At 43.7% G+C, this 25,952-nt stretch overlaps 1 protein-coding gene across 1 annotated transcript; it reads left to right on the top strand.

The window, feature by feature from the left end:
* The first annotated feature begins 5,460 nt into the window (after nt 1-5,460).
* pld6 (phospholipase D family, member 6) lies at nt 5,461-25,458 on the top strand. The gene is given in 3 exon segments (XM_052022500.1): nt 5,461-6,483; nt 24,707-24,783; nt 24,785-25,458. Coding segments are annotated over 3 exon segments (660 nt in total). The 5' UTR covers nt 5,461-6,077; the 3' UTR covers nt 24,962-25,458.
* Nucleotides 25,459-25,952: the final 494 nt, after the last annotated feature.

Genomic DNA, 25,952 nt, shown 5'->3' with positions numbered 1-25,952 from the left:
AGGCCATAACAAGGTAGATTGTGAGGTCAAGATCCATCTTACTATACTAGGGAACCATTCAATATTCTTATAACAGCAGGATAGAAGCTGTCCTTGAGCCTGTTGGTACATGCTTTCAGGCATTTCAGGCAATGGGAGGGGGGGAGAAGAGAGAATGGCTGGGGTGGGTGGGGTCTTTGATTATGTTGGTTGCTTTACTAAGGCAGTGAAAAATGTAGACAGAGTCTATGCAGGGGAGGCTGGTTTCCATGATGCGCTGAGCTGTGTCCACAATTCTCTGTGGTCACAGTTGCCATACCAAGCCATGACACATCCGGATAGGATGCTTTCTAAAAAAATTGGTGGGGTCAAAAGGGACATGCCAAATTTATTTCGCCTCCTGAGGAAGTAGAGGCACTGGTGAGCTTTCTTGGCCATGGTGTCAACATGGTTAGACTAGGACAGGCTATTGGTGACGTTCACTCCTAGGAACTTGAAGCTCTCAACCCTCTCAACCTCAGCACAGTTGATGTAAACAGGAACATATGCACTGCCCCCCTTCCTGAAGTCAATGACCAGCTCTTTTGTTTTGCTGACATTGAGGGAAAGGTTGTTGTCATGACACCATGTCACTAGGCTATCTTTCTCCTTCCTGTACTCAGACTCATCATTATTGGAGATACAGCCCACTATGGTGGTACTATCCACAAAGTTAAAGTGGTGTTACAGCAGAATCTGGCCAAGCAGTCATGTGTGTATAGGGAGTACAGTAGGGGGCTGAGGATGCAGCCTTGTGGGGCACCAGTATTGAGAATAATCGTGGCGGAGGTGATGCTGCCTATCCTTACTGATTGTGGTCTGTTGGTCAGGAAGTGAAGGATCCAGTTGCAAAGGGAGGTGTTGAATCCCAGCTCTAGGAGTTTGGCGATAAGTTTGCTTGGAATTATAGTGTTGAAGGTGAAGCTGTAGTCAATAAACAATGGTCTAAGGTAGGTGTCTTTACTGTCCAGATGCTCCAGAGATGAGTGTAGGGCCAGGGAGGTGGCATCCGCCATAGACCTCTTTCGGTAGGAGGCGAATTGCATTGGGTCCAGGTTATCTGGGAGGCTGGAGTTAATGTGTGTCATGACCAGCCTCTCGAAGCACTTCGTGATGATGGATGTCAGAGCCACTGGGTCATTAAGGCACGTTACCTTGTTTTTCTTAGGTACCAGGATGATAGTGGTCTTCTTAAAGCAAGTCCCACATCCCAAAGATGTGCTGGTAAGTTAATTGCTCCTGTAAATTACCCCATTGTAAGTAAGTTGCAAAAGGGGAGGTAATGGGCATTTGAGAGAGAATGTTCCAGGGAATAAGGAAGGAAAAGAGACTGGTGGGATTGCTGAGCTGGGAGCTGTAATGGACTCAATGGGCTGAATGGCCTCCTGTGTCTTATTGAGTAAGTCCACACTTCATAAGACACACCTTATTTTCCATAACATGTGCTGTGACATCCCAAGGTTATGAATGGATGCCATATAAATGTTTCTTTTCTCTTACCCAGTACAGATAGCTGTCATAATGGATGAAGCTGAAATGAAATGACCATCAGGCTCCAGATACTTCAAATTCATCAGCAAGGGCTAAGCTATGAGTAAAAGCTCTTGGGGCACTTGCTTTGAGTATGGATGTCTGTAAATTTAATAGGTCATTTAGTGGAAATGGGTAGGGCTAGAAATGAAGATCTCTGGTACTGAATGATTCGGGGTGTCCTCTTGTGATGGTCTGTCCATCTAGTCTCATCTTTTCATGATGCTATGAATTCTGATTGCTCTTTATATTAGACGTTTCCAAAGAGCCCCTGTTATGGTTCATGAATCATTCATACACCTGTGTACAATCTATATTCTGTTTTGCTGTTGTGGTTTTAATTTTACTGTATCACCTGAGTTCTCAATACATATAGTTTCAGAATAACTGCAATTGTGGGGTTACATTTGTAAAGACTGGTTGAATTTCGAACCTCCAAATATGTGGCTATTAAGTCATCTTTGACATAGAAGGTTAAATGTAATTCGGGTCATCCAAGAGGAATTATCTCCTTATGAAACACAATTGGTGTCATCTAGGCTCAGTGGAAACCATTCCTTCTTTCAGAATATTATGAATTCATATTTTCTAGCTTTTAATGCTTAATCTAAATTTTTGCTTCAGTGCCTGAGGGAGTGCTGTCCCAGGAATGTCACTTCAGTTGAGACACTAAATCCAGGGTCTGTCCATGTCTTCAAGTAGACATAAAATATCCCATGAGTCTAAGCTAAGAGGTGCAGAGCATTCCCCAAGTGCCTTGGCCAACATCTTTCTCCATCCACCTATGACAAGAGACTATTTGATCAATCACACCAATCACTGTGGGCAGTCCTGATGCACATTTTTGACATTGAAAATGTCAACAATTCCTTCTCTCCCCCCCCCCCTCCCCACCCCCCACAGATGCTGCTCGACCTACTGAGTTCCCCCAGCAGATTGTGACTCCAGATTCTAGCACCTTGTGTCTCTTGTGTCTGTACTGTGGCAGAATTGGCTGTGTGCCTGTTCTAACAATGTTGTTATGGCTGTATGGCTGTCTGGAAGGGCTTGAAAGAATGCAGTAAAATGGGTTGAGTACTGCAAAGTAATTAGTATTATTTGAGAACTAATTTAGTACCCAGGTAATCAAGTCAAGTTTATTGTCATGTGCACAAGTGAGATACAGTACATGAAGATCTTGCTTGTAGCAGCATCACAAGTACGTAGGTTCAAACAACACACAGAATATATTTATATATACATTCTCTGTAACTGTAACACTTTATTCAGCATTCTGGTTATTGTCTTCCTTGTACTACCTCAATACACTGATGTGATGAAATAATCTGGATGAATGGCATGCAAATCAAAGTTTTCACTGTACCTCAGTACATTTGACAATAATAAAACCAATTTTAAATTATACATAAAATTACACCATACAGTGAAAAAATAAACTGTGTAAATACAAGACCTTAATGCAAAAAAAAAGTCAAAATCAGAGACAAGTCCATGGTAGTGCAAGAGGTGGTCCATAGAATTCCTTTGCTGAGGTAGAATTAGGGTTGTACAGGTAGATTCAAGAACCTGAGGGTTGTAGGAAAGTAGCTGTTCCTGAACCTGGTAGTGTGGGACTTAAGGCTTCTGTACCTCCTGCCCAATGGTAGCAAGAAGAGGGCATGTCCCAGATGGTGGGGATCCTTGATGATAGATGCTATCTTCTTGAGGCAGCACCTCTTGTAGATGCTGTCGATGGTGGGGAGGGCTGTGCCTGTCATAGACTGGGCTGTGTCCACTACTGTCTGCGGCCTCTTGCATTCCTGTGCATTGAAATTGCCATACCAGGCCATGATGCAACCAGTCAAGATACTTTCAATAGTACTCTAAAATTGTACATTTCAATATGTGCTGAATTAAAGTTCATGAAAATGTATTGCCTTAATTGGGAAGATTTCTGGTAGTTGAGCAATATTCCATGGGCTAGAGGAGAATGATTGAAAGTGACCAGGTTCTGATCACAAGCTTCACTGGCTAACTGCATGCTACATCAGTCTGCACACTCCACTAGCGAGCATAACATGGGGTTTTAAGACTGAGTAGTGAAGTATTTCTCAATCATTAAATTCATTAAACTCCCATGGTAGGACATCCAAATGTCCTTTCAATATTGAAAAGACCAAAGCTATTGTCTCTCTCCCTATCATAGATGCCATTTCCCTGCAACCAATTCCTTTCCTCAGCCTGGCAACCATTTGAATCAGAAACAGATTTAAGGCATGATCCCAAGATGACCTTTGGACAACACATCACTGAGGAGTTTTAATCAAGAAGTATTAAACAGTGTACAAGATGAATAGAAAACAGTTACTTCCTTTAGCAGCGACAGCAATAACCAGGGAACATAGAATTAAGTTAAATGGTAAGAGTAGAGGAGAGCTGAGGGAACATTTTTCTTCCAAAGTCAGAATAATAGGAATCTGAATCCTATTGTCATAAAAACACCGTGGATGCTCGGTAAAGTTGCCTGACTCTGCCCTGCCAAATGAAGGGTCTTGACCCAAAATGTCAACTGTCCATTTCCCTTCATCAATGCTGCCTAGCCCACTGAGTGCAGATTTGGTTGCTATGACGAAGGAAGGACTTACTTTTCCTGGAAGATTTAAGATATCTTTATTAGTCACATGTACATCGAATCACACAGTGAAATGCATTTTTTGTGTAGAGTGTTCTGGGGGCAGCCCGCAATTGTTGCTATGCTTCCGGCACCAACATAGCATGCCCACAGTTTCCTAACCCGTACATCTTTTGGAATGTGGGAGGAAACCAGAGCACCCGGAGGAAACCCACACAGACATGGGGAGAACGTACAAATTCCTTACAGACAGTGGCCGGATTTGAAGCCAGGTCGCTGGTACTGTTATAGCATTACATTAACCGCTACACTACTGTGCCTGCCCAGTGCAGTGCAGTGTAGATATTCCACGATCATTTTTAATGTTATTAATCTTGTGATGAGGTGAACAGAGAGGGAAAAAAGATACAATCCATTGAAGGATTAAGCAATGCATTTTTGGGAAAGTAAACAAGGCAAGAGAATACACCATTGCAGGAGTATAGAGGAACAGGAGACTTAGAAATACCTCAGATACTGTAATGTAGAAGGAAGGTGGATGAGGTGACTAAATGTGTGCAGTATACTTTACTGGCTGAAACATACAATAAAAGAATGCAGAGGTCTGCTAAAACTGTATGAAACACGAGCTACACAAGAACTAGAGGCTGGTGGGTGATAGGTAGAGAAGGATGAGAGAGAGGAAAAGGGATAGATGGAGCCAGGTTGCAGGGGGCATGGAAGTTGACACAGAGGCTGGAAGGTGATAGGTGGAGACACAAGAAGCTGCAGATGCTGGAATCTGATAAGTAAGGAAGGTGATAAGTAGAACCAGATGAGGGAAGGATGATGGGCAGATGGAACAACTTGGTGGAGAGCATCAAAACTGCATGATTGGAATAAGGGGTGAGAGAACCTGGGTGAATCAGGAGAGAGGAAAGGAAAGAGAGTAAAGGAGTACTATCTCCACCTCCCCCCACCTGGCCATCATCCCCCTCCTCACCTGGATCCACCTATCATCTACCAGCCCTGACTCACTCCTCCCTTTCTCACCTCTTTATACTGGTTATCTCCCCTCTACACTCTCAGTCAAGAATGCAGGGTCTCAACCATCCTGCCTCCACAAATGCTGACTGTCCCAACTCCCCCAAAGTTCCTTCAGTACTCTGTTGCTCCAGATTCCAACGTCTGCACTCTTGTGTCTCCAGATTTACAGGGATGTTGATATGGAATTGTAGTTATGAGGAGAGCCCATCTACGCTGTTTTTAACGTAGATTGACACTGGAGATTCCTTGAGGGAAGACTTAGTCAAGGTGCATAAGATTGTGAGAGGAAGTGGACAAGGTGAACTGAACATTTCCCTTTTAGCAGAGTCCCAGCTTCTGACATCATTCCCACTCTCCTCCTCCCTCATCTACCTATCACCACCCTCACCTGGATCCATCTATCACCTGCCAGATTTTGCTGCACCCGTTCCCTCCACCTATTTATTCTGGCTATCTCCCATCTTTCAATCCAGATGAAGAGCCTCAACCCGAAATGTCGACTGTCCATTTCCGTCTATCGATGCTGCCTGAGGAGCGGAGTTCCTCCCGCGCCTTGTGCGTTGGTCGAGATTCCAGCATCCGCAGTCTCTTGTGTCTTCTCTCTAGCAATAACTGGGGACTGGAATTATGTTAACTGATGAACGCAGAGGATAGTTAGGGGAATCTTGGAGGGGGTGGTGCCTGGAATTCACTGCCCAATAAATAGTTCCGTCGATGCAGAACCCACCTCCCACCACAAGCGCTGTGGCGGAGACCAGTCCGCACAGCAGCTCCGCCAGCGTGCGGGGGTGTCGGTCAAGACGTGGATGACGTCACGGAGCCCGGGGCCGTGCGTGCGGCTGATTTGGCGGGCGGCACGCGGCGCGGTCGGTTGGGCGAAGGCGTCGCGAGGATGTCCCTGAGCGCGTGGGCGTGGCGGGGCCTGGCGGCCGCGGCTACCACACTGCTGGCAGCCGAGGGGCTTTACTACCTGCTTCGTTACGTGAGGTGGCTTCGTGAGCAGCAGCCCAAGGTGCTGTTCTTCCCGGCGCCGGTGACCTGCGTGCGGCCGCTTCTGCTGGCGAGTCCCGGGCGCTGTGACTGCAGCCTGCCTCACCGGGAGAGCTCGCTGAGCAGCCTGGCCCGTCTGCTGCTCGCCGCTCGCCGTTCGCTGGACGTCTGCGTGTTCTCCATCTCCAGCGCCGATCTGGGCGGCTCGGTGCTCGCCGTGCACGGTCGCGGGGTGCGCGTCCGCGTTATCACCGACTCCGACTACATGGCGCTGGCCGGCTCGCAGGTGGGCACCTTCCGGAAGGCGGGTGAGTGACATCTGCCTCCAGCTAACCCCGTGCTCGACGCCTGCGGTGGCCGGTCTTCGTGGTTAACACGCCGGCGTCACAGTCCCCACATCCCGCAACCCACCCCAACCAAGAGCCGGGTTTGCTCGGCCCAGGACCTGCACTGCCTACACTCCGAGTTGTCTCGGCCCTGCCCGGACCCGCCCCACCTGCACGGCGAGTTTGCTTGGCCCGGCCCCGCTGGGATCTAAATATTGCAGCGTATTCAATATCTAGAAAAGACAGACAAAATGTAAATGGAGAGATAAGAGGCTGCAGATGGAATCTGGATCAAATGCTCAAAAGCAGGGTCTCTACCTGAAACGTCGACAATTCCACCAACTACCCCCCTCCCCCGTGCTGCTACTTCCCAACCCCTGAGTTTCTCCAGGGGTTTGCATTTTTTTTTCGCTGATAAAGTTAATAAGCTAAGGTAATGCTGTTACAGTATGAATGAACAGTACAGCAGTTTTAAGAAAAAACATCTCAGACCCTTGTATAGAATTGGAATCTGTTTGAGTGGTGCTAAGAAGCAGCAGGGGACAGAAAACATTGGTGGGAATTATTAATGGGTCTCTGGTAAAGTAGTGGTGTACTTAATGGGGGAAACTTAAAGGTATGAGGGAGAGGTTGGATGGAAGCTATGTTAAAGAGTATGATAGTGACTAGCATTTAAAGAAATAATACATGATTCATAGCAAATATGTTCCTTTCGGCATGAAGACACAACTGGAAATATGGTACAGCTACTTATTGCAAGTGAAATTAAAGATGGTATTAAATCTAAGGAAAAGGCATATCCAGTTGCCAAAAAAAGCTGCAAGCCTAAGGATTGGGGAAATGTACAATTTGGCAAAGGATGACAAGGAAATCAATAAGGAAGGGGAAAATAGAAAATGAGAGTAAACTAGTGAGAAACAAAATCTGAATTTCTATAAGTAAAAGTGAAATTGCTGGCAAGAGCAAATGGGGTCCTTTATGAACAGCCAGGAAAATTTATAAGGATAAAGATCCTAATCCTTTACCACCTATTTCTGGCAACTTTATTAGCCTCTTTCTTTGATTTAACACTATATTTTCTCCTCTCAGCTATGGATGGACCACTATTTGTGCTGTTTTTTGTGCCTTAAAGGAATATTGTTTTGCAAATAGTGTATTATTCCTTTAACTGCTAGCCAGTTTCCCAATAAATCACAGCCATCTGGTCATTCATACTCCCATAGTTTCTTTTGGTTAGATTTAAGATCCTAAATTCACCCTTGTTGGCATCTGAATATCCACCTTCAGCTCTCTGCTCTACAACCCACAAACATTCACCCATACTACACATTCCTATTTTTCACCTTTCCCATGTCCCTCTTGCTGTTTGCCCCCTGCCCCCCATCTTGCCTCCTACCACTTCCTACAACTGATTGGTGACTCAACTCCAGTCTCTGCACTTTTCCCCTGTCAGTGGCCCTCTCCTGTACCCTTGCCCCCTCTAACTGTACCTTCCCATCCAGACTCCTTTATGATCCCCCGACTTCTTTCTCAGGAGTTCTGTTTGTGTACTAAATCCCTGAAAATCTGGCCATCTACCTCACTGCTCTTCATTATATTTTGTGTGCTGATTAACTTAAGTGTTCCTTACAAAGCAACAGTGACTGCATTTGGAAATGCATTGCCTCCCAAAGTGATTTTATCCTTCTGGAGCATTCTTTACTGGTTGTTGTTTTATGGTCCACAGTATTAATGAAATAGCTTTGAAACACCAAGTAACTATGGGCATAAATGTGCAATCATCAATTTTGCAAGTACTTTACTGATGCAAATGATGCAGTTTTCATCCCATGAGGATCAATATTTTGTTCTCCATATTTTTTGTTGCCAAGAAAGCTGTTAGCATGCAAGTATTACTTAATGAAGGCTCATACTTAGATGGAGGTAAATTAACTGATGTGCCCAAATTGTTTAATGCATTTGGTGTTCAGAAATATTTGGCAAATTAAAACATAACTGCCACAGTTATCATGCCTTTTTTGGAAGACAGTTGAGAGAGAGCTGTGAGGAGGATTCAAAATCATAAAATACATCAAATTGGAAGTGATATAATTTAACCTGAACTAGGGCCATGAATCAGTATAGAAAAAGCATAAAGTATGAGTTGACCATGCTAGATAGGGAAACTACATTGAAAGTTATGACAATAAACTACCAATGCCTAATTTATAAATTTTTAATGCACAAGCAGTCAGATACAAACAAAACAGGAAAATTGATCAAGAGAAGTAAAAGATAACTTTAGATCAAAGGAGCTCCTTTTATCCTTTTAGATCTTTTGATCCTTTAGATCAAAGGAGATCAAATTTCCTCCCACATATCAAACAAAATGTGCAGGTTGGTAAGTTATTGCCCCTACTTTGTAAATATCCAGTAGAATTTGGTGGGGGGGGGGGGGAGGAGGTGGGCCAGAATAAAATGGGTTAGGATAGGATTAGTGTAAAAATGGGTACTTGATGTTTGATACGGACCTGGTAAGCCAAAGAGTCATTTTACATGCTATATCTTTCTGACCCTATTGAATAGGCTTGTACATTGCCAAAATGTAGCAAGGCTAAGGACTGAAAATTTTCCAAATTGCTATATTAGGACCTAAGGCATTTATTAGAAAAAGGAAAGCAGAATACAAGAGTAGGCTAGTAAGAAACAAAATTAGGTATTTAAAACTTCTGTAGATATATAAAAAGGAAAAATGAGCAAAAGTAAGTATGCAGACAGAAACATGAACTTATTTTGGGGAATAAGAAAATGGCAGTGAAATTGAACAAATTTTGTCTCTTTTCATACAAAAGAGGTGGCAGGGAGCGAGGAAGCCTGTTGGGTTAAATTGCATTTATTTCAATGCAAGAGGCCTGACAGGTAAACGGATGAACTCAGCATGGATAGCTTACATTGGGCTGGGATATTATAGCCAATACAGAAACATGGCGAAGGGAGGGATAGGACTGGCAGCTACAATGTTCCAGGGTACAGGTGCTATAGGCAGGATAAAGGTGGAGGAAAAGGAGGGGGAGTTGCATTTCTTATTAAGGAGAACATCATGGCAGTAGCTGAGATGAGATTACTGAGGGATCGTCCAGTGAGGCTTTCTGGGTGGAGCTGAGAAATAAGGGGATGGTCACCTTGATTGGATTATACTGGAGGCCCTCTAATAGTCGATGGGAATTAGAGGAACAAATATGCAGAAGATTGCAAGAAAAATAGGGTTGTCATTGTAGGGGATTTTAACTTTCCTAATATTGACTGGGACTGTCATAGTGCTAAGGGCTTAAATTGGTGGAATTTGTTAAGTGTGTTCAGGAAAGTTTCCTCTGGCGATATATAGAACTGCAAAGCTTGACCTACTCTTGGGAAATAGGGTAGGACAATGTGACTGAGGTGTCAGTGGGGGAGCACTTTGGACCAATGACTGTAGTTATATTACTTTTAAATTAGTTATGGAAAGGGAGGATCTGGTCCACAAGTTAAAGTTCTACACTGTGGCAAGGCAAACTTTGATAGTATTAGATAGGAAATTGCAATAGTTTAATTGAGTAGCTTATTTGCAGGCAAAGGGATATCTTGCAAGTGGGAGGCTTTAAAAGTGAGATATCGCAATTATGCAGATCTTGGAGAGTGAAAGGCAAGGCTGGCAGGAATAGGGACCCTAGATGATGAGGGATACTGATGCTCCTGTTAGGAAAAAAGAGGCAAGGGACAGCTACAGGCAGCTGGAATCAAGTGAATCCCTGTAGGAGTATACTCAAGAAGGAAATCAGTGGGCAAAAAGGGGGCATGAGATAGCGTTGCAGAGAAGATTAAGGACAATCCAAAAGAATTTGTGTATATTAAGGGGAAAAGAGTAACTAGAGAGAGAATAGGGCCCCTCAAAGACCAAAGTGGACACCACCTCCGACCACTCAGTCCTGGGTGCGCGCACGCCCTCCCCCTGACCACTCAAATGGGTGAGGTCCTCATTGAACATTTCTTCTCTCCTATTTTTACAGTGGAGAAAAACATGCAGACTTCAGAACTTGAGATGGGTAATGGGATGTCTTGGGGATAGTCCACATTATAGCAGAGGAGGTACTGGATGTCTTGAAGCATATGAAGGTAGATAAATCTCTAGGGCCTGATCAGGTGTATCCAATAACACTCCAGGATGCTAGAGAAGAAATTACAGGAGATGTGGCTGAGATACATGCATCATTATTAGCAACGAGTGAAGTGCTGGAAGACCAGAGGGTGGCTAATGTGTGCCTTTATTTAAGAAGGGCTGCAAAGAGAAGCTTGGGAACTATAGACCATTAAGGCTAACATCGGTGGTAGGTACTTTACTAGAGAGGATTCTGAGGGATAAAATATGCAAGCATTCGGAAAGACGGGTTGATTAGAACATAGAACAATGCAGCACATTACGGGCCCTTCGGCCCACAATGTTGTGCCGACCTACATAAACCTTATCCACATTCTATCTATCTCCCTCTCTACTCCACCTCCCATAACCCTCTATTTTCCTTTCATCCATGTGCCTATCTAAGAGTCTCTTAAATGACCCTATCATATCAGCCCCTACCCCTCCAACCCCCAACAGTGCATTCCAGGCACCCAACACTGTATATTTAAAAAAAAACACCTACCTCTAACAGCGCCCCTGAACTTTCCTCCACACACCTTAAATGGGTGACCTCTAGTATTGGCCATTACCGCAAGGGGGAAAAGATGCTGGCTGTCCACTCTGTCTATGCCTCTCATAATTTTATATACCTCTATCAAATCTCCTCTCATCCTCCCTCTCTCCAAGGAGAAAAGCCCTAACTTGCTCAGCCTCTCCACATAAGACATGTTCTCCAATCTGGGTAGCATTCTTGTAAATCTTCTCTGCACCCTCTCCAAAGCTTCCACATCTTTTCTATAATGTGGTGACCAGAACTGAACACAATATTTCAGATGTGGTCTAACCAGGGTGTTGTAGAGCTGCAACATTACCTCTCTGCTCTTAAACTCAATCCCCTGGTTAATGAAGGCCAGCACACCATACACCTTTTTAACCACCTTGTCAACTTGCATGGCAACTTTGAGGGATCTATGTACTAGAACCCCAAGATCTCTCTGTTCCTCCATACTGCTAAGAATTCTGTCATTAACCATATACTCTGCCTTCAAGTTAGATCTTCCAAAGTGTATCACTTAACACTTCTCCGGATTGAACTCCATCTGCCACTTCTCTGCCCAGCTCTGCATCCTGTCAATATCCCATTGCAACCTTCTACGCTGTCTACTACACCACCAACCTTCATATCATCTGCAAACTTACCAACCCACCCTTCCACCTCTTCATTCCAAGTCATTTATAAAAATCACAAGTAGCAGGGGTCCCAGAACAGAACCCTGCAGAACACCACTAGTCACTGACCTCCAGGTCGAATACTCCCTTTCTACAACCACCCTCTGCCTTCTGTGGGCAAGCCTATTCCAAATCCACACAGCCAATTTTCCATGGATCCCATACCTCATGAGCTTCTGGATTAGCCTACCATGGGGAACCTTGTCAAATGCCTTGCTAAAGTCCATATATACTGCCACTCCACCTTCAATCTGTCTTGTCATTTCATCAAAAAGCTCTATTAGGCTTGTGAGGCATGATAGGGATAGTTAGCACAGCTTGGTGCATGGGAGATCATGAATTTGATTAAGTTTTTGGAAGAAGTAACCAAGAAGGTCAATAAGGACAGGGTGAGACGTAGTCTATATGGTCTTCAGTAAAGCCTTTAAGGTTCCGCATGGTAGGCTGCTATGGAAAGTTGGATCACATGGGATCCAGGGAGAGCTAGCTAATAATTGGCTTAATGGTAGGAAGCAGAGGTGATGGTGGAAGGTTATTTTTTTGGACTGGAGGCCCTTGACTAGTGGTGTTCCCGAGGGGTTAGTGCTAGGCCCATTGCTATTTATCATATATATCAATGACTTGGATCAGAATGTACAAGGCATGGTTACTAAGTTTGCAGGTGACACTAAAGTAGGGAGTGTCATTGACAGTCAAGATGATTATGACGATTTACAGATGAATCTTGATCAGTTGGGTAAATTGGTGGATGAATGGCAAGTGGAGTTTAATTTGGATAAGTGTGAGGTGTTGCATTTTAGGAAGACATCAGGGTAGGACATTCACAGTAAACAGTAGTGCCCTTAGTAATGTTGTAGAACAGAGGCATCTAGGAGTACAAGTACATCATTACCTGAAAGTGGCATCACAAGTAGACCTTTTGGTGGTGAAGGTTTTTGGCACACTAGCCTTCATCAGTTGGAGCATTGAGTATAAAAGTTGGAATGTTATGTTGCAGTTGTACAAAATGTTGGTGAGGCTGCATTTGGAATATTGTTCCGTTTTTGACACCCTGATAGGAAAGAGTGCAGAGGAGATTTATGAGGATGTTGCCAGGACTCGGACTGAGTTATGGAGAGAGGTTGAGCAGCTTGGGACTGTTTTCATTGGAGTGTAGGAAAACGACAGATGATCTTATAGAGGCATAGGTAGTGTCAATGTGCACAGTCTTTTTCCCAGGTTTGGGGAATCAAGAACTAGAGGACATATGTTTAAGGTGAGAGGGAGAGAGGAACCTGAGAGGTAATGTTTTCACCCAGAAGGTGGTCAGTATATGAACATAGAACAGTACAGCACAATACAGGCCCTTCGGCACACAATGTTGTGCCAAACTTTAAACCTCACCTAAGACTATCTAACCCCTTCCTCCCACATATCCCTCTGTTTTAAATTCCTCCATGTGCTTATCTAGTAATCTCTTGAATTTGACCAATGTACCTGCCTCCACCACCGCCCCAGGCAGTGCATTCCATGCCCCAACCACTCTCTGGGTTTAAAAAAAACCTTCCTCTGATATCTCCCTTGAACTTCCCACCCATTACTTTAAAGCTATGCCCTCTTGTATTGAGCATTGGTGCCCTGGGAAAGAGGCACTGGCTGTCCACTCTATCTATTCCTCTTAATATTTTGTACACCTCTATCATGTCTCCTCTCATCTTCCTCCTCTCCAAAGAGCTCCCTTAGTCTCTCCTCATAATGCATACTCTCTAAACCAGGCAGCATCCTGGTAAATCTCCTCTGCACCCTTTCCAACACATCCACATCCTTCCTATAATGAGGCAACCAGAAGTGGACACAGTACTCTTTTAAGTGTGGTCTAGCCAGAGCTCTTTAGAGCTGCATCATTAACTCGTGGCTCTTAAACTGGATCCCTCAACTTATGAAAGCTAACATCCCATAAGCTTTCTTAACTACCCTATCCACCTGTGAGGCAACTTTCAGGGATCTGTAGATATGGACCCCCAGATCCCTCTGTTCCTCCACACTACCCAGAATCCTGCCATTAACTTTGTACTCTGCCTTGGAGTTTGTCCTTCTAAAGTGTGCCACCTCACACTTCTCTGAATTGAACTCCATCTGCCACTTCTCAGCCCAGCTCTGGATCCTATCAATGTCCCTCTGCAATCTTCGACAATCCTCTACACTATCCACAACACCATCAACCTTTGTGTCGTCTGCAAACTTGCCAACCCACCCTTCTCCACCTTCATCCAAGTCATTAATAAATATCACGAAAAGCAGAGGTTCCAGAACCGATCCTTGTGGGACACCGCTAGTCACAGCCCTCCAATCTGAATGCACTCCCTCCACCACAACATTCTGCTTTCTACAGGCAAGCCAATTCTGAATCCACATGGCCAAGCCTCCCTGGATCCCATGCGCTCTGACCTTCTGAAGAAGCCTACCATGTGGAACCTTGTCAAATACCTTACCAAAATCCATGTAGACCACGTCTATTGCACTACCCTCATCAATCTGGTCACCTCAAAGAACACTATCAGTCTTGGGAGACATGATCTGCCCTTCACAAAGCCATGCTGGCTGTCCCTGATCAGACCATGCTTCTCCAAATGCCCATAGATCCTATCTCTAAGAATTCTCTTGAATAAGGGGACAACATTTGGCACCCTCCAATCCTCCGTACCATTCCTGTGGACAATGAGGACTCAAAGATCCCAGCCAAAGGCTCAGCAATCTCCTCCCTGGCCTTGCAGAGCAGCCTGGGGAATATTCCGTCAGGCCCTGGGGTGTTATCTGTCCTAATATTTTCTATCAGCTCCAACACATCCTCTCTCGATATCAACATGGTCTAGAACATTAACCTTACCAACGCTGTTCTCAGCATCATCAAGGCCCCTCTCCTTGGCGAATATGGAAGAGAAGTATTCATTGAGGACCTCACCCACTTCCACAGCTTCCAGGCACATCTTCCCACCTTTATCCTTAATCGGTCCTACCTTTACTCCGGCCATCCTTCTGCTCTACACATAAGTGAAAAATGCCTTGGGTTTTCCTTAACCCTAGTTGCCAAGGCCTTTTTGTGTCCCCTTGCTCTCCTCAGCCCCTTCTTATACCCTATGTTTCTCAAGAGACCTATCTATTCCTTGCTGCCTAAACTTTATGTATGCTGCCTTCTTAGGATACAGAATATATATTTAGAATTCAGTGGATACAGGAACTGTGGTGTACAAAGGCTATAAAAGGAAAAGAAAAGCTTACAAAAGGTACAGAGCTAGGTAATGTTAGAGATCTGGAAGAGTATAAGGCTAATAGGAAGGAAGTTAAGAAGGAGATTAGGAGAGCCAGAAGGGGGCATGAGAAGGCCTTGGCAGGCAGGATTAAGGAAAACCCCAAGGCATTCTACAAGTATGTGAAGAGTAAGAGGATGAAATGCAAAAGAATAGGGCCTATCAAGTGCAGCAGTGGGAAAGTGTGTATGGATCTGGAAGAAGTAGCAGAAGTACTTAGTAAATACTGACATAAAGTATTCATTACAGAAGAAGATCTGGGATATTGTAATGGGGACTTGCAGTGGGCTGAAAAGCTTGAGTATGTAGATATTAGGAAAGAGGATGTGCTGGAGCTTTTGGAAAGCATCAAGTCGGATAAGTCACCGGGACCAGATGAGATGTACCCCAGGCTGCTGTGGGAGGTGAGGGAAGAGATTGCGGAGCCTCTGACTCATCTTTGCATCATCGATGGAGACTGGAGAGGTTCCAGAAGATTGGAGGGTTGCAGATGTTGTTCCCTTATTCAAGAAAGGGAGTAGGGATAGCCCAGGGAATTATAGGCCAGTGAGTCTTGCCTCAGTGGTTGGTAAGCTAATGGAGAAGATCCTGAGAGGCAGGATTTATGAACATTTGGAGAGGTATAATATGATTAGGAATAGTCAACATGGCTTTGTCAAGGGCAGGTCCTGTCTTACGAGCCTGACTGAATTTTTTGAGGATGTAACTAAACACATCAATGAAGGGAGAGCAGTAGATGTAGTGTATATGGATTTCAGCAAGGCGTTTGATAAGGTACCCCATGCAAGATCTTATTGAGAAAGTAAGGAGGCATGGGATCCAAGGGGACATTGCAGTGTGGATCCAGAAGTGGCTGGCCCACAGAAGGCAGAGAGTGGTTGTTGAAGGGTCATATTCTGCATGGAGGTCAGTGACCAGTGGTGTACCTCAGGGATTTATACTGGGACCCTTGCTTTTTGTGATTTTTATAAATGACCTGGATGAGGAAGTGGAGGGGTGGGTTAGTAAGTTTGCGGTTGACACAAAGGTTGGGGGTGTTGTGGATAGTTTGGAGGGCTCTCAGAGGTTACAGAGGGACATAGATAGGATGCAAAGTTGGGCTGAGAAGTGGCAGATGCAGTTCAACCTAGGTAAGTGTGAAGTGGTTCATTTTGGTAGGTCAAATATATTGGCAGAATACAGTATTAATGGTAGGACTCTTGGCAGTGTGGAGGATCAGAGGGATCTTGGGATCCGAGTCCATAGGATGCTCAAAGCAGTGCACAGGTTGACTCTGTGGTTAAGAAGGCATATGGTGTATTGTCCTTCAATCGGGGAATTGAATTTAGGAGCCGAGAGGTATTGTTGCAGCTATATAGGTCCCTGGTCGGACCCCACTCGGAGTACTGTGCTCATTTCTGGTCATCTCACTACAGGAAGCCATAGAAAGGGTGCAGGGGAGATTTACAAGGATGCCCCCTGGATTGCGGAGCGTGCCTTATGAAAGCAGGTTGAGGAAACTCTGCCTTTTCTCCTTGGAGAATGAGGGGGGGACCTGATGGAGGTATATAAGATGATGAGAGGTATTGATTGGGTAGATAGTCAGAGGCTTTTCCCCAGGGCTGAAATGGTGGTCACAAGAGGACATAGGTTTAAGGTGCTGGGGAGTTGATATAGAGGAGATGTCAGGGGGTAAGTTTTTTTTTACTCAGTGGTGAGTGCGTGGAATGGGCTGCCGGCAACGGTGGTGGAAGCGGATACGATAGGGTCTTTTAAGAGACTGTTGGATAGGTACATGGAGCTGGGAAAGAGGGCTATGGGTAAGCCTAGTAATTTCTAGGGTAGGGACATGTTTGGCATAGCTTTGTGGGCTGAAGGGCCTGAATTGTGCTGTAGTTCTTCTACGTTTCTGTGTTTCTTCCTCCTCACTAGATGTTCAACCTCCCTTGTCAACCATGGTTCCTTCACCATGCCATTCTTTCTCTGCCTCACTGGGACAAATTTATCCCTAACATCCTGCAAGAGATCCCTGAACAATGACCACATCTCCATAGTACATTTCCCTTCAAAAATGTCATCCCAATTTACACTCAAGTTCTAGCCTTATAGCCTCATAATTTGTCCTCCCCCAAGTAAATATTTTCTTGTCCTCTTTGCTCCTATCCTTGTCCATGACAATGCTAAAGGTAAGGGAGCAGTGGTCACTGTCCCCCAAATGCTCATCCACCAAGAGATCTGTCACCTGACCCAGTTCATTACCTAATACTAGGTCTAATATGGCATTCCCTCTAGTCAGCCTGTCAATATACTGTGACAGGAATCCATCCTGGACACACTTAACAAACTCTGCGTCGTCTAAACTTTTGGTACTAAGCAGGTGCCAATCAATATTTGGGATGTTGAAGTCTCCCATGATGATAACCCTGTTATTTTTGTACCTTTCCAAAATCTGCTTCCTGATCTGCTCCTCTGTATCCTTGCTGCTACCAAGGGGCCTATAGAATACTCCCAGTAGAGTAACTGCTCCTTTCTTGTTCCTAACTTCCACCCATACTGACTTTAGTGAGGATCCTGCTACATTATCCATCCTTTCTGCAGCTGTAATAGTGTCCCTGATCAGTAACACCACTCCTCCTCTTCTCTCCCCTCCCCCCCCCCCCCCCCCCCCCCCCATCCCTTTTAAAACACTGAAATCCCTGGAATATTCAGTATCCATTCCTGTCCTGGTGACAGCCAAGTCTCTGCAAGAGCCACAATATCATAGTTCCATGTATTTATCCAAGCTCTCAGTTCATCACCCTTATTCCTGATGCTGTTTGCATTTAAGTAAATGCCCATCCACCCTACTACTTTAATACCCTATACTCTGCTTCTCCTTCCTCAAAACCTGTTTATGTTAGATATGGCTTTACTCCATGCACTTCTTCCACTGACCTAATCTCTCCGGTTCCCATTCCCCTTGCAAAATTAGTTTAAACCCTCCCGAACCACACTAGCAAACCTGCCTGCAAGGATATTGGTCCCCTCGAGTTCGGGTGTAACCCCATCCAATCTGTACAGGTCCCATCTTCCCCAGAAGATATCCCAATGATCCAAAAATCTAAAACCTTGCCCCCTGCACCAGCTCCTCAGCCGTGCATTCATCTGCCATCTCCTTCCTATTCTTACCTTCACTATCATGTGGCACTGGCAGCAATCCTGAGATTTCTACCCTTGAGGTTCCTGTTCTTCAGCCTTCTGCCTAGCTTCCCTAACCTCACTTTTCAGGACCTCATCCCTCTTTCTACCTATGTCGTTTGTACCAACATGTACCACGACTTCTGGCTGCCTTCTTTCCTGCACAAGAATGCTGTGGACCTGATCAGAGACATCCTGGACCCTGGCACCTGGGAGGCAACATACCATCCAGGATTCTCGCTCATATCCACAGAACCTCCTGTATGGAATGAGCAGCAGAGGAAGTGGTTGAGGCAGGTACATTAACAATGTTTAAAAGGCACCTTGACAAGTACATGGATAGAGAAGTTTTAGAGGGATATGGGCCAAACGTAGGCAAATGGAATCTTGGTCGGCGGTGGACCAGTTGGGCCAAAGAGCCTGTTTCTGTGCTGTATGATACTATGACTAATTTAATGGAGAAATATCCAGGACCTGGTGATTTGCATTCTGGATTATTAAATAGGGTGTTATGGTGATAGCAGATGCACTGGTCATTATCTTCCAAACTTCCACAGAATCTAGAATAGTTTCCGCGAAAGGGTACTAAATATAAGAAAGGAAGGAGAGAAAAGGGGAGCTATAGACTGGTTAACCTGACATCCTTGGTATAGGGAAAATGCTGGAATCTATTATTAAAGGCACTTAAATAATAAGAGTGAGTAGAGACAGTGTGAAACTTGTGTAAAGGAAATGGTGATTAACACATTTGGGGATTTTTCTTTACTCTTGTATCTAGCAGAACAGATAGTGAACCAGTTTAAGTGGTGTTTTTTGGACTTTAGAAGGCCTTCACTAAGGTGTGACATGACATTAAATTAGAATGCACAATGTTAAAATGCTGGAGTGGACTGAAGATTAGTTAACAAGCAGAAAATAGTAGGAACTAATAGGTAATGCTTGGGTTGCAAAGCTGTAAACACAGGTTGGTGGGGGCCCCAACTGTTCACAATCAATGATTTGAATGAAGAGATTTTGCATAATATATCCAAGTATGCTGACAATACAAAGCTAGGTGGCAGTGTGGGCTGTGAGAAGAACGTAGAGAGGCTTTGAGGATTATAGACTAGCTAAGTGAAGACTATTTAAATGGAGAAAGATTGCAAATGGATCTAGATGTTCTTGTGTACAAATCACATTTATCTTTATTGCAAGAGGGTTGAAATTTGGAAGTATAGAATTATTGTTAAAATTGTACAGGATACTGGTGAGCCTTTACCTGGATTACTGTGCACAGTTTTGGTCCTCTTAAATAAATTTGCATTAGAGACAGTGCAAAAGAGATTTACTAGGTTAATTCATGGGATTAGAGGATTGTCCTGTCCTGAGTGGCATAAGAATTATGGAAATATACAACCCTTTGAGGGTGGAGGGCTGACAGGCTAGATGTTACAATATTTCCACCAATGGGAGAATTTTGAAACAAGGGAAAATAGTTTCAAGATTAGAAGGTGGTCGTTTAAAACTTGAGGTGCATAGGAAATTCTTCTCACAGGTTGGTGAATTTCTGGAATTCTCCATCCCAGAGAATCGTGGAGTCTGCATCATTGGATGTACTTAAAGAGGAAGTAGATCAATTCCCTGATCTTTCAAAAATTTATGGCTATGGGGAATTGGCACAGAAGAGGAGATGAGGCCTGGAGTAGACCACTGGTGATCATATTGAATGACTGGGAGGCTTGCAGGGATGAGTAGCCTAATTGTGCTCCTATTTTCATATTGGCAGATGGAATTTCATGTAGAAATGGGAGGCCAACAGAAGTGGAGAATTTTTTTTTAAATGGTGAGAGATTGAGGTGGTGTTTGTGGGGGGGGGGGGGGGGGGGTGAATGCAGGTCCTGAGAGCATATTGGAAGGCAAACAGTATGTTGATCTCTGTGCAAAAGGATTTGAGTGCAAGGGTAGAGATATATGTGCACATCTGGAATATGTGTGTCGGGTCTTGTCTTCCTAGCTAAGATATACTTGCAATTGAGAGAAAGCAGCAAAGATTCACAAGATTAATTTGTAGAATATTACATTTGCCCTAGAAGAGTGGTTAAATTGACTAAGCCTGTGCTAGCCTCTCATCAGAAGTAGGGAAATGTTGGGAATCTACAATGAAAGGTGTTAAGAGAGGACACCCAGAAGAGAAAAAATTCTATATTGATTCAGCTCATTCCCATTAATGTTTGGACTATTGCATTGAATGACTCTGAGGATATGACCAGTAGATGAGGAGGGAAATCATTGGATGTGTGTTATTTAGAGCACATGGAATGGGGGTATGAAGTGAGAATAGGTAAATGGACAGAAAGGAAAATGTGAGAATAACCTTTCTTGGGTTTGTAGGGTGCAACTGGTGGGGTACCACAGGCCACAGCTACTCAGAATTTGTATCAGTGATTTGGCTGAGGGGACTAAATGTCATATTTCTAAGTTTGCTGATAATACAAAACAACGCAATATTGTGAATAGCGAGGAGGATGTTAAAGAGGCTTCAGAGATATAGACAAGCTAAGCGAAGTGGGCAAGAACATGGCAGATGGGACTATAATGTGGAAGAATGTGATGTCGCGCACTTTGCACAAAACAGTAAAGCAGTTTATTTTAAATAGTGACAGATTAGGAAATGCGTTTAAAGGTGTCCTTGATCATAAGTCACTGAAATCTGGCATGCAGGCGCAGCAAGCAGCTGGACTAAAAATGATAATATCGGCTTCAATTATGACAGGATTTGAATATAGGAGTAAAGTTGACTTATTGGAGTTCTACAGGGCCTCAGACTGCACCTAATGTATTGTGTACAGTTTTGGTCTCCCTTATCAAAAGGAGGATATACCTGCCATTTACTAAATGCAATGAAGGTTCACTAGATTTGGTCCTGGGATGGTGAATTTGTTGTATGAGGAGAGATTGTATATTTATATTCTGTTTAGAAGAACTAGAGGTGATTTCATTGAAACATACAAAATTCTTACAGGATGAATGTGGGAGAATGTTTTCCTGGCTGGGAGTCTAGAAACAGTCTCACAATAAGTGATAGGCTACTTAGCACTGAAATGAGGAATTTCAGAGTGTGTTAAATATTTGGAATTCTCTACCGTGAACAACTGATGGAAGAGTCATTGAGTTTATTCAAAACACATTCATACATTTCTGGATAGTTGGGCAGGCATGGTAATGTAGCAGTTAGAGTAATGCTAGGAAGTTGTGGGCATGCTGTGTTGGCGCCGGAAATCATGGCGATACTTGCGGGTTCCCCCAGAACACTCTATACAAAAGATGCATTTCACTGAGTTTCGATGTACATTATGACTAATAAAGATCTTGTATTTAAGGTGACTTAAGTAAATTGCACTAAAGTAAACTTGTAAATGATTTGGATGAAAATATAGGTGGGCTGATTAGTAAGTTTTGCAGAGAACCCAAAATTTGGTGGGCTTGTGGATAGTGAGGAAGGTTGTGAAAGGATTTAGCAGGATATTGACCAGTTGAAAACATGGGCAGAGAAATGGCAGATGGAGTTTTAAACTGGACAAGCGTGATTGTATTGGACTTTGGGAGGTCAAATGTCAGAGGGAATTGTACAGTAAATGGCAGGACCTTAAGTATTGATGTACAGAGGGACCTTTGGGTACAATTGCAAGTAGATAGGGTGATAAAGAAGGTGTGTAGGGCATGCTTGCCTTCCTCAGTTGGGGTGTTTAGTATCAAAGTTGGGAGGTCATTTTGCAGTTGTGTAGAACTTTGGTTAGGTGACATTTGGAGTATTGTGAAGTTTCTGGTGACCATATTTACAGGAAGGATTGTGGGGGCTTTGGAGCAGGCTGCTGAAGTAGTTCACCAGGATGTTGCCTGGACTAGAGAGTATTAGCTAGAAGGCAACCATTGGACAAACTTGAATTGTTTTTCTCTGTAGCATCAAAGGCTGAAAGGCAACCTGATAGAAGTGTATAAAATTGAGATGCATAGACAGGGTAGTAGTCAGAGGCTTTTTCAGGGTGGAAATGTCAAATACTAGAGGCCATGGGCTTAATGTGAAATGAGGAAAATTTAAAGGACATTAGACGGAAGGTTTTTACATAGTAGTTGCCTAGAACACGATGCTGGGGAGGTGGTGGAAGCAGATACAATAGCAACGTTTGAGGCATTTAGACACTATGAACAGCAGGGAATTCAGGGATATAGACCACATGTAGGCAGATATGCAGTTGGAATTGGCATCATGGTTGGCACAGACATTGTGGGCTGAAGGGCCACTTCCTTTGTGCTGTGCTGTACTGTTCTAAGTGACCGAGGGAGATATAGGAATGGATAAGAAAATGGCACTGAGATGGAAGATCAGCCATGATATTGATGAAAGGAAGAGCCGATTCCAAGGGTCTGATTGTCCTACTCCTCTGAATATTTCTGTCGTTGTGTAGTCTGTAGACTTTACAAAATTTTGTACACTTCAATTAGTTCACCTCTCATTCTTGTTAAGGTTACATATAGAATACTTAGCTGGGGTGTCTAGAACCACAAGTGATGGTCACCTGAGGAGTTGGCCAGTTAGGACAGATGAGACATTTTTGACCAGGTGATAGCAAATCATGGAATTCTGTATTTGGGTTGTGGAGGTATTGGTTTATTATTGTCACTTGTACTGAGGTACAGTGGAGAAACTTGTCTTGCATATCGATCGTACAGGTCAATTCATTGATGTAGTACAAGTAAAAACAATAACAGTAGAGTGTCACAGCTACAGAGAGAGTGCAGTGCAATAAGGTGCAAGGTCACAACAAGGTAGATGGTGAGGTCATAGTCCATCTCATCGTATAAGGGAACCGTTTAATTGTCTTATCACAGTGGGTAGAAGCTGTCCTTAAGTCTGGCGTATGTGCCCTCCAGTTTTCTTGTGGTCCTGGGCAGAGCAGTTGCCATACCAAGCCGTGATACATCCAGATAGGATGCTTTCTATAGTGCATCGGTAAAAGTTGGTGAGGGTCAAATGGGTCAAAGTGAATTTCTTTAGCCTCCTGAGGAAGTAGAGGCGCTGGTGAGCTTTCTTGGCTGTGGCATCGATGTGATTTGATCAGGACAGGCTGTTGGTGATGTTCACTCCTAGGAACTTGAAGCTCTCAACCCTCTTGACTCAGCACCGTTGATGTAGACAGGAGCATGTACACTGCCCCCTTTCCTGAAGTCAATGACCAGCTCTTTGTTGACATTGAGGGAAAGGTTGTTGTCATGACACCATTCCACTAAGCTCTCTATCTCCTTCCTGTACTCTGACTTGTTGCTGTTTGAGATATGGCCTACAATGGTGGTATCATCTGCAAACTTTGCGATGGAGTTAGAGCAGAATCTTGGCCGCCACAGTCATGAGTGTTATAGGGAATAGAGTGGAGGGCTGAGGATGCAGCTTGTGGGGCACCAGTGTTGAGAATAATCGTGTCTGGAGGTTATTGCTGCCTATCCTCACTGCAGTCTGTTGGTTAAGAAAGTCAAGGATCCAGTTACAGAGGGAGGTGTTGAGTCCTAGATCTCAGTCTGGTGACAAGCTTGCTTGGAATTACTGTATTGAAGGCAGAGCAGTAGTCAATAAACAATAGTCTAACATATGTGTCTTTACTGGTCCAGATGCTTCCAGAGCTGAGTGTAGGGCCAGGGAGGTGGCGTTCCACCTGTAGACTGTTTCAGCGATAGGTGAATTCAGTGGGTCAAGATTGGGAGGCTGGAGTTGATGTGTGCCATGACCAACCTCTCAAAGCACTTCATGATGGTGGATGTCAGAGCCACTGGTTCAGTAGTCATTGAGGCATGTATACCTTGCTTTTTCTTCGGTACTGGATGATAGTGGTCTTCTTTAAAACAGGTGGGAACCTGAGATTGAAGCAGGCAGAGGTTAAATATGTCCGCAGATACTTCTGCCAGCTGATTAGCACAAGATCTGAGCACATGGCCAGGGACACCATCTGGGCCAGGTGCTTTCCTCGTGTTCACTCTCCAGAAGACTGATCTTACATCCTCAGCTGTGATTACAGGTTCAATTTGCTTGGAGGCCGTCAGGGTGGGTGGTGACAATCCACTTGCCTTCTGTTCAAATGCACATAGAATGCGTTAAGTTCATCAGGAAGGGATGCGCTGTTGTTAACTGTGCAGCCCATCTTCGTCTTGTAGCCTGTTATGGCATGTAAGCCCTGCCATAACTCACCAAGTAAATTCGAGGTAGGGATAAAAAGATTTTTGGATATTAAGAAAATGAAGAGGGATGGGATTAGTGCAGGAAATTGACACTGATGTCAAAGATTAATCATGATTTTATGGAGTAGCACAGTAGGCACGAGAGGCTGAATGGTCAAATCCTGCTAATTGTTATGTTCCCTTATGACAGGTATAGAAGTCCGACATGATCAGGATACAAACTACATGCACCACAAATTCGCACTGATTGATGGATCTATTCTTATAAACTGGATCTTTGAACTGGAGTGCCCAGGCTATTTTTAGAAATAAAGAAAATGTAATAATAATTAAAAACATCGATATTGTGAAAGCATTTACAGGAGAATTTGAACGACTTTGGAATGAGTATGATCCAACAAAGTACAGCTTTCTGCACAAAGGTAAACGGAAACCACCAATTTAATCCTGCATGGATTCTACTCATTGGCAGTACATGGGGACTTTTGGATAAAGAACTTGTTTTTCCTTGAAACTGTATATTTTTATAAAACATTTATGATTAAAAAGACAAATGACTACAATGGATATCTATAGAAGTATATTTCTTATTGATATTGAATTTTCTGCTAAAATGCTCCAGTTCAAAAATGGAAAGGAGAAAAAGTTATTTTTGGCTCTAAATTAACAACCCATTTTTTATAGTGTCTATAACAATAGGAAATTGCACATAGAGTATTGGAAAGTCACCTCCAGGAAAAAAAAGTACACCCATTCTCTGCCTAGTGTACTAAGACAGAATCCCCCACTAGGCAGAGCATTGATGCAAGAAATGAATAGCAGCAGCTAAAACATTGGTTAAAGTGATAAGGTTTTTAAGGAGTGTCTTGAATTGGGAACTACAGTCAGATTTTAAGAAGTATTTCTGGAGTTTAGGGCCACAACAGCTGAAGGCACACTTGCTATTTGGTGAGTAAAGTGTGTGGATGTATGAGAGGCGAGGGATGGGAGGATACTCGGACTTCATTTGACTCGATCTGCGCTCCAAAAACATTGCAAAGTGTATTTTGGACTATTCCTTCCCTTCATTGGTGCACAGTACTGAGATTCTTCTGACATCAAATATAAAATGTACATTTTTGTTTTAAAACTTCTAGTGACCTATACTGCAGTAACTGCCAAATGGTTTAAATGCTGTTGAAATATGATCCCTGGACCAGAAAAGTGTACAGACAAAGTCTGGAAATGAAATAGAACTCATTTTACCCTACTGTTAGATTTGTTCATTTTGGAAATAAAATGCATGTTATTTTGCAGCCATCCTTATTTCATCTCATTATTGTTCTATCCTTTTGCATCTTAATTGTTTGACTAGTATGATGACTTTATAACATTTGAGTTTGAACAATAAATTGATGTAGCCAAAGGCCTTGGGGGTTAGAAAAAGCATTTGAAAT

Source organism: Pristis pectinata, chromosome 8, assembly GCF_009764475.1.
Source record: "Pristis pectinata isolate sPriPec2 chromosome 8, sPriPec2.1.pri, whole genome shotgun sequence".
NCBI lineage: Eukaryota > Metazoa > Chordata > Chondrichthyes > Rhinopristiformes > Pristidae > Pristis > Pristis pectinata.
This window is presented reverse-complemented; position numbering and strand designations above follow the sequence as displayed.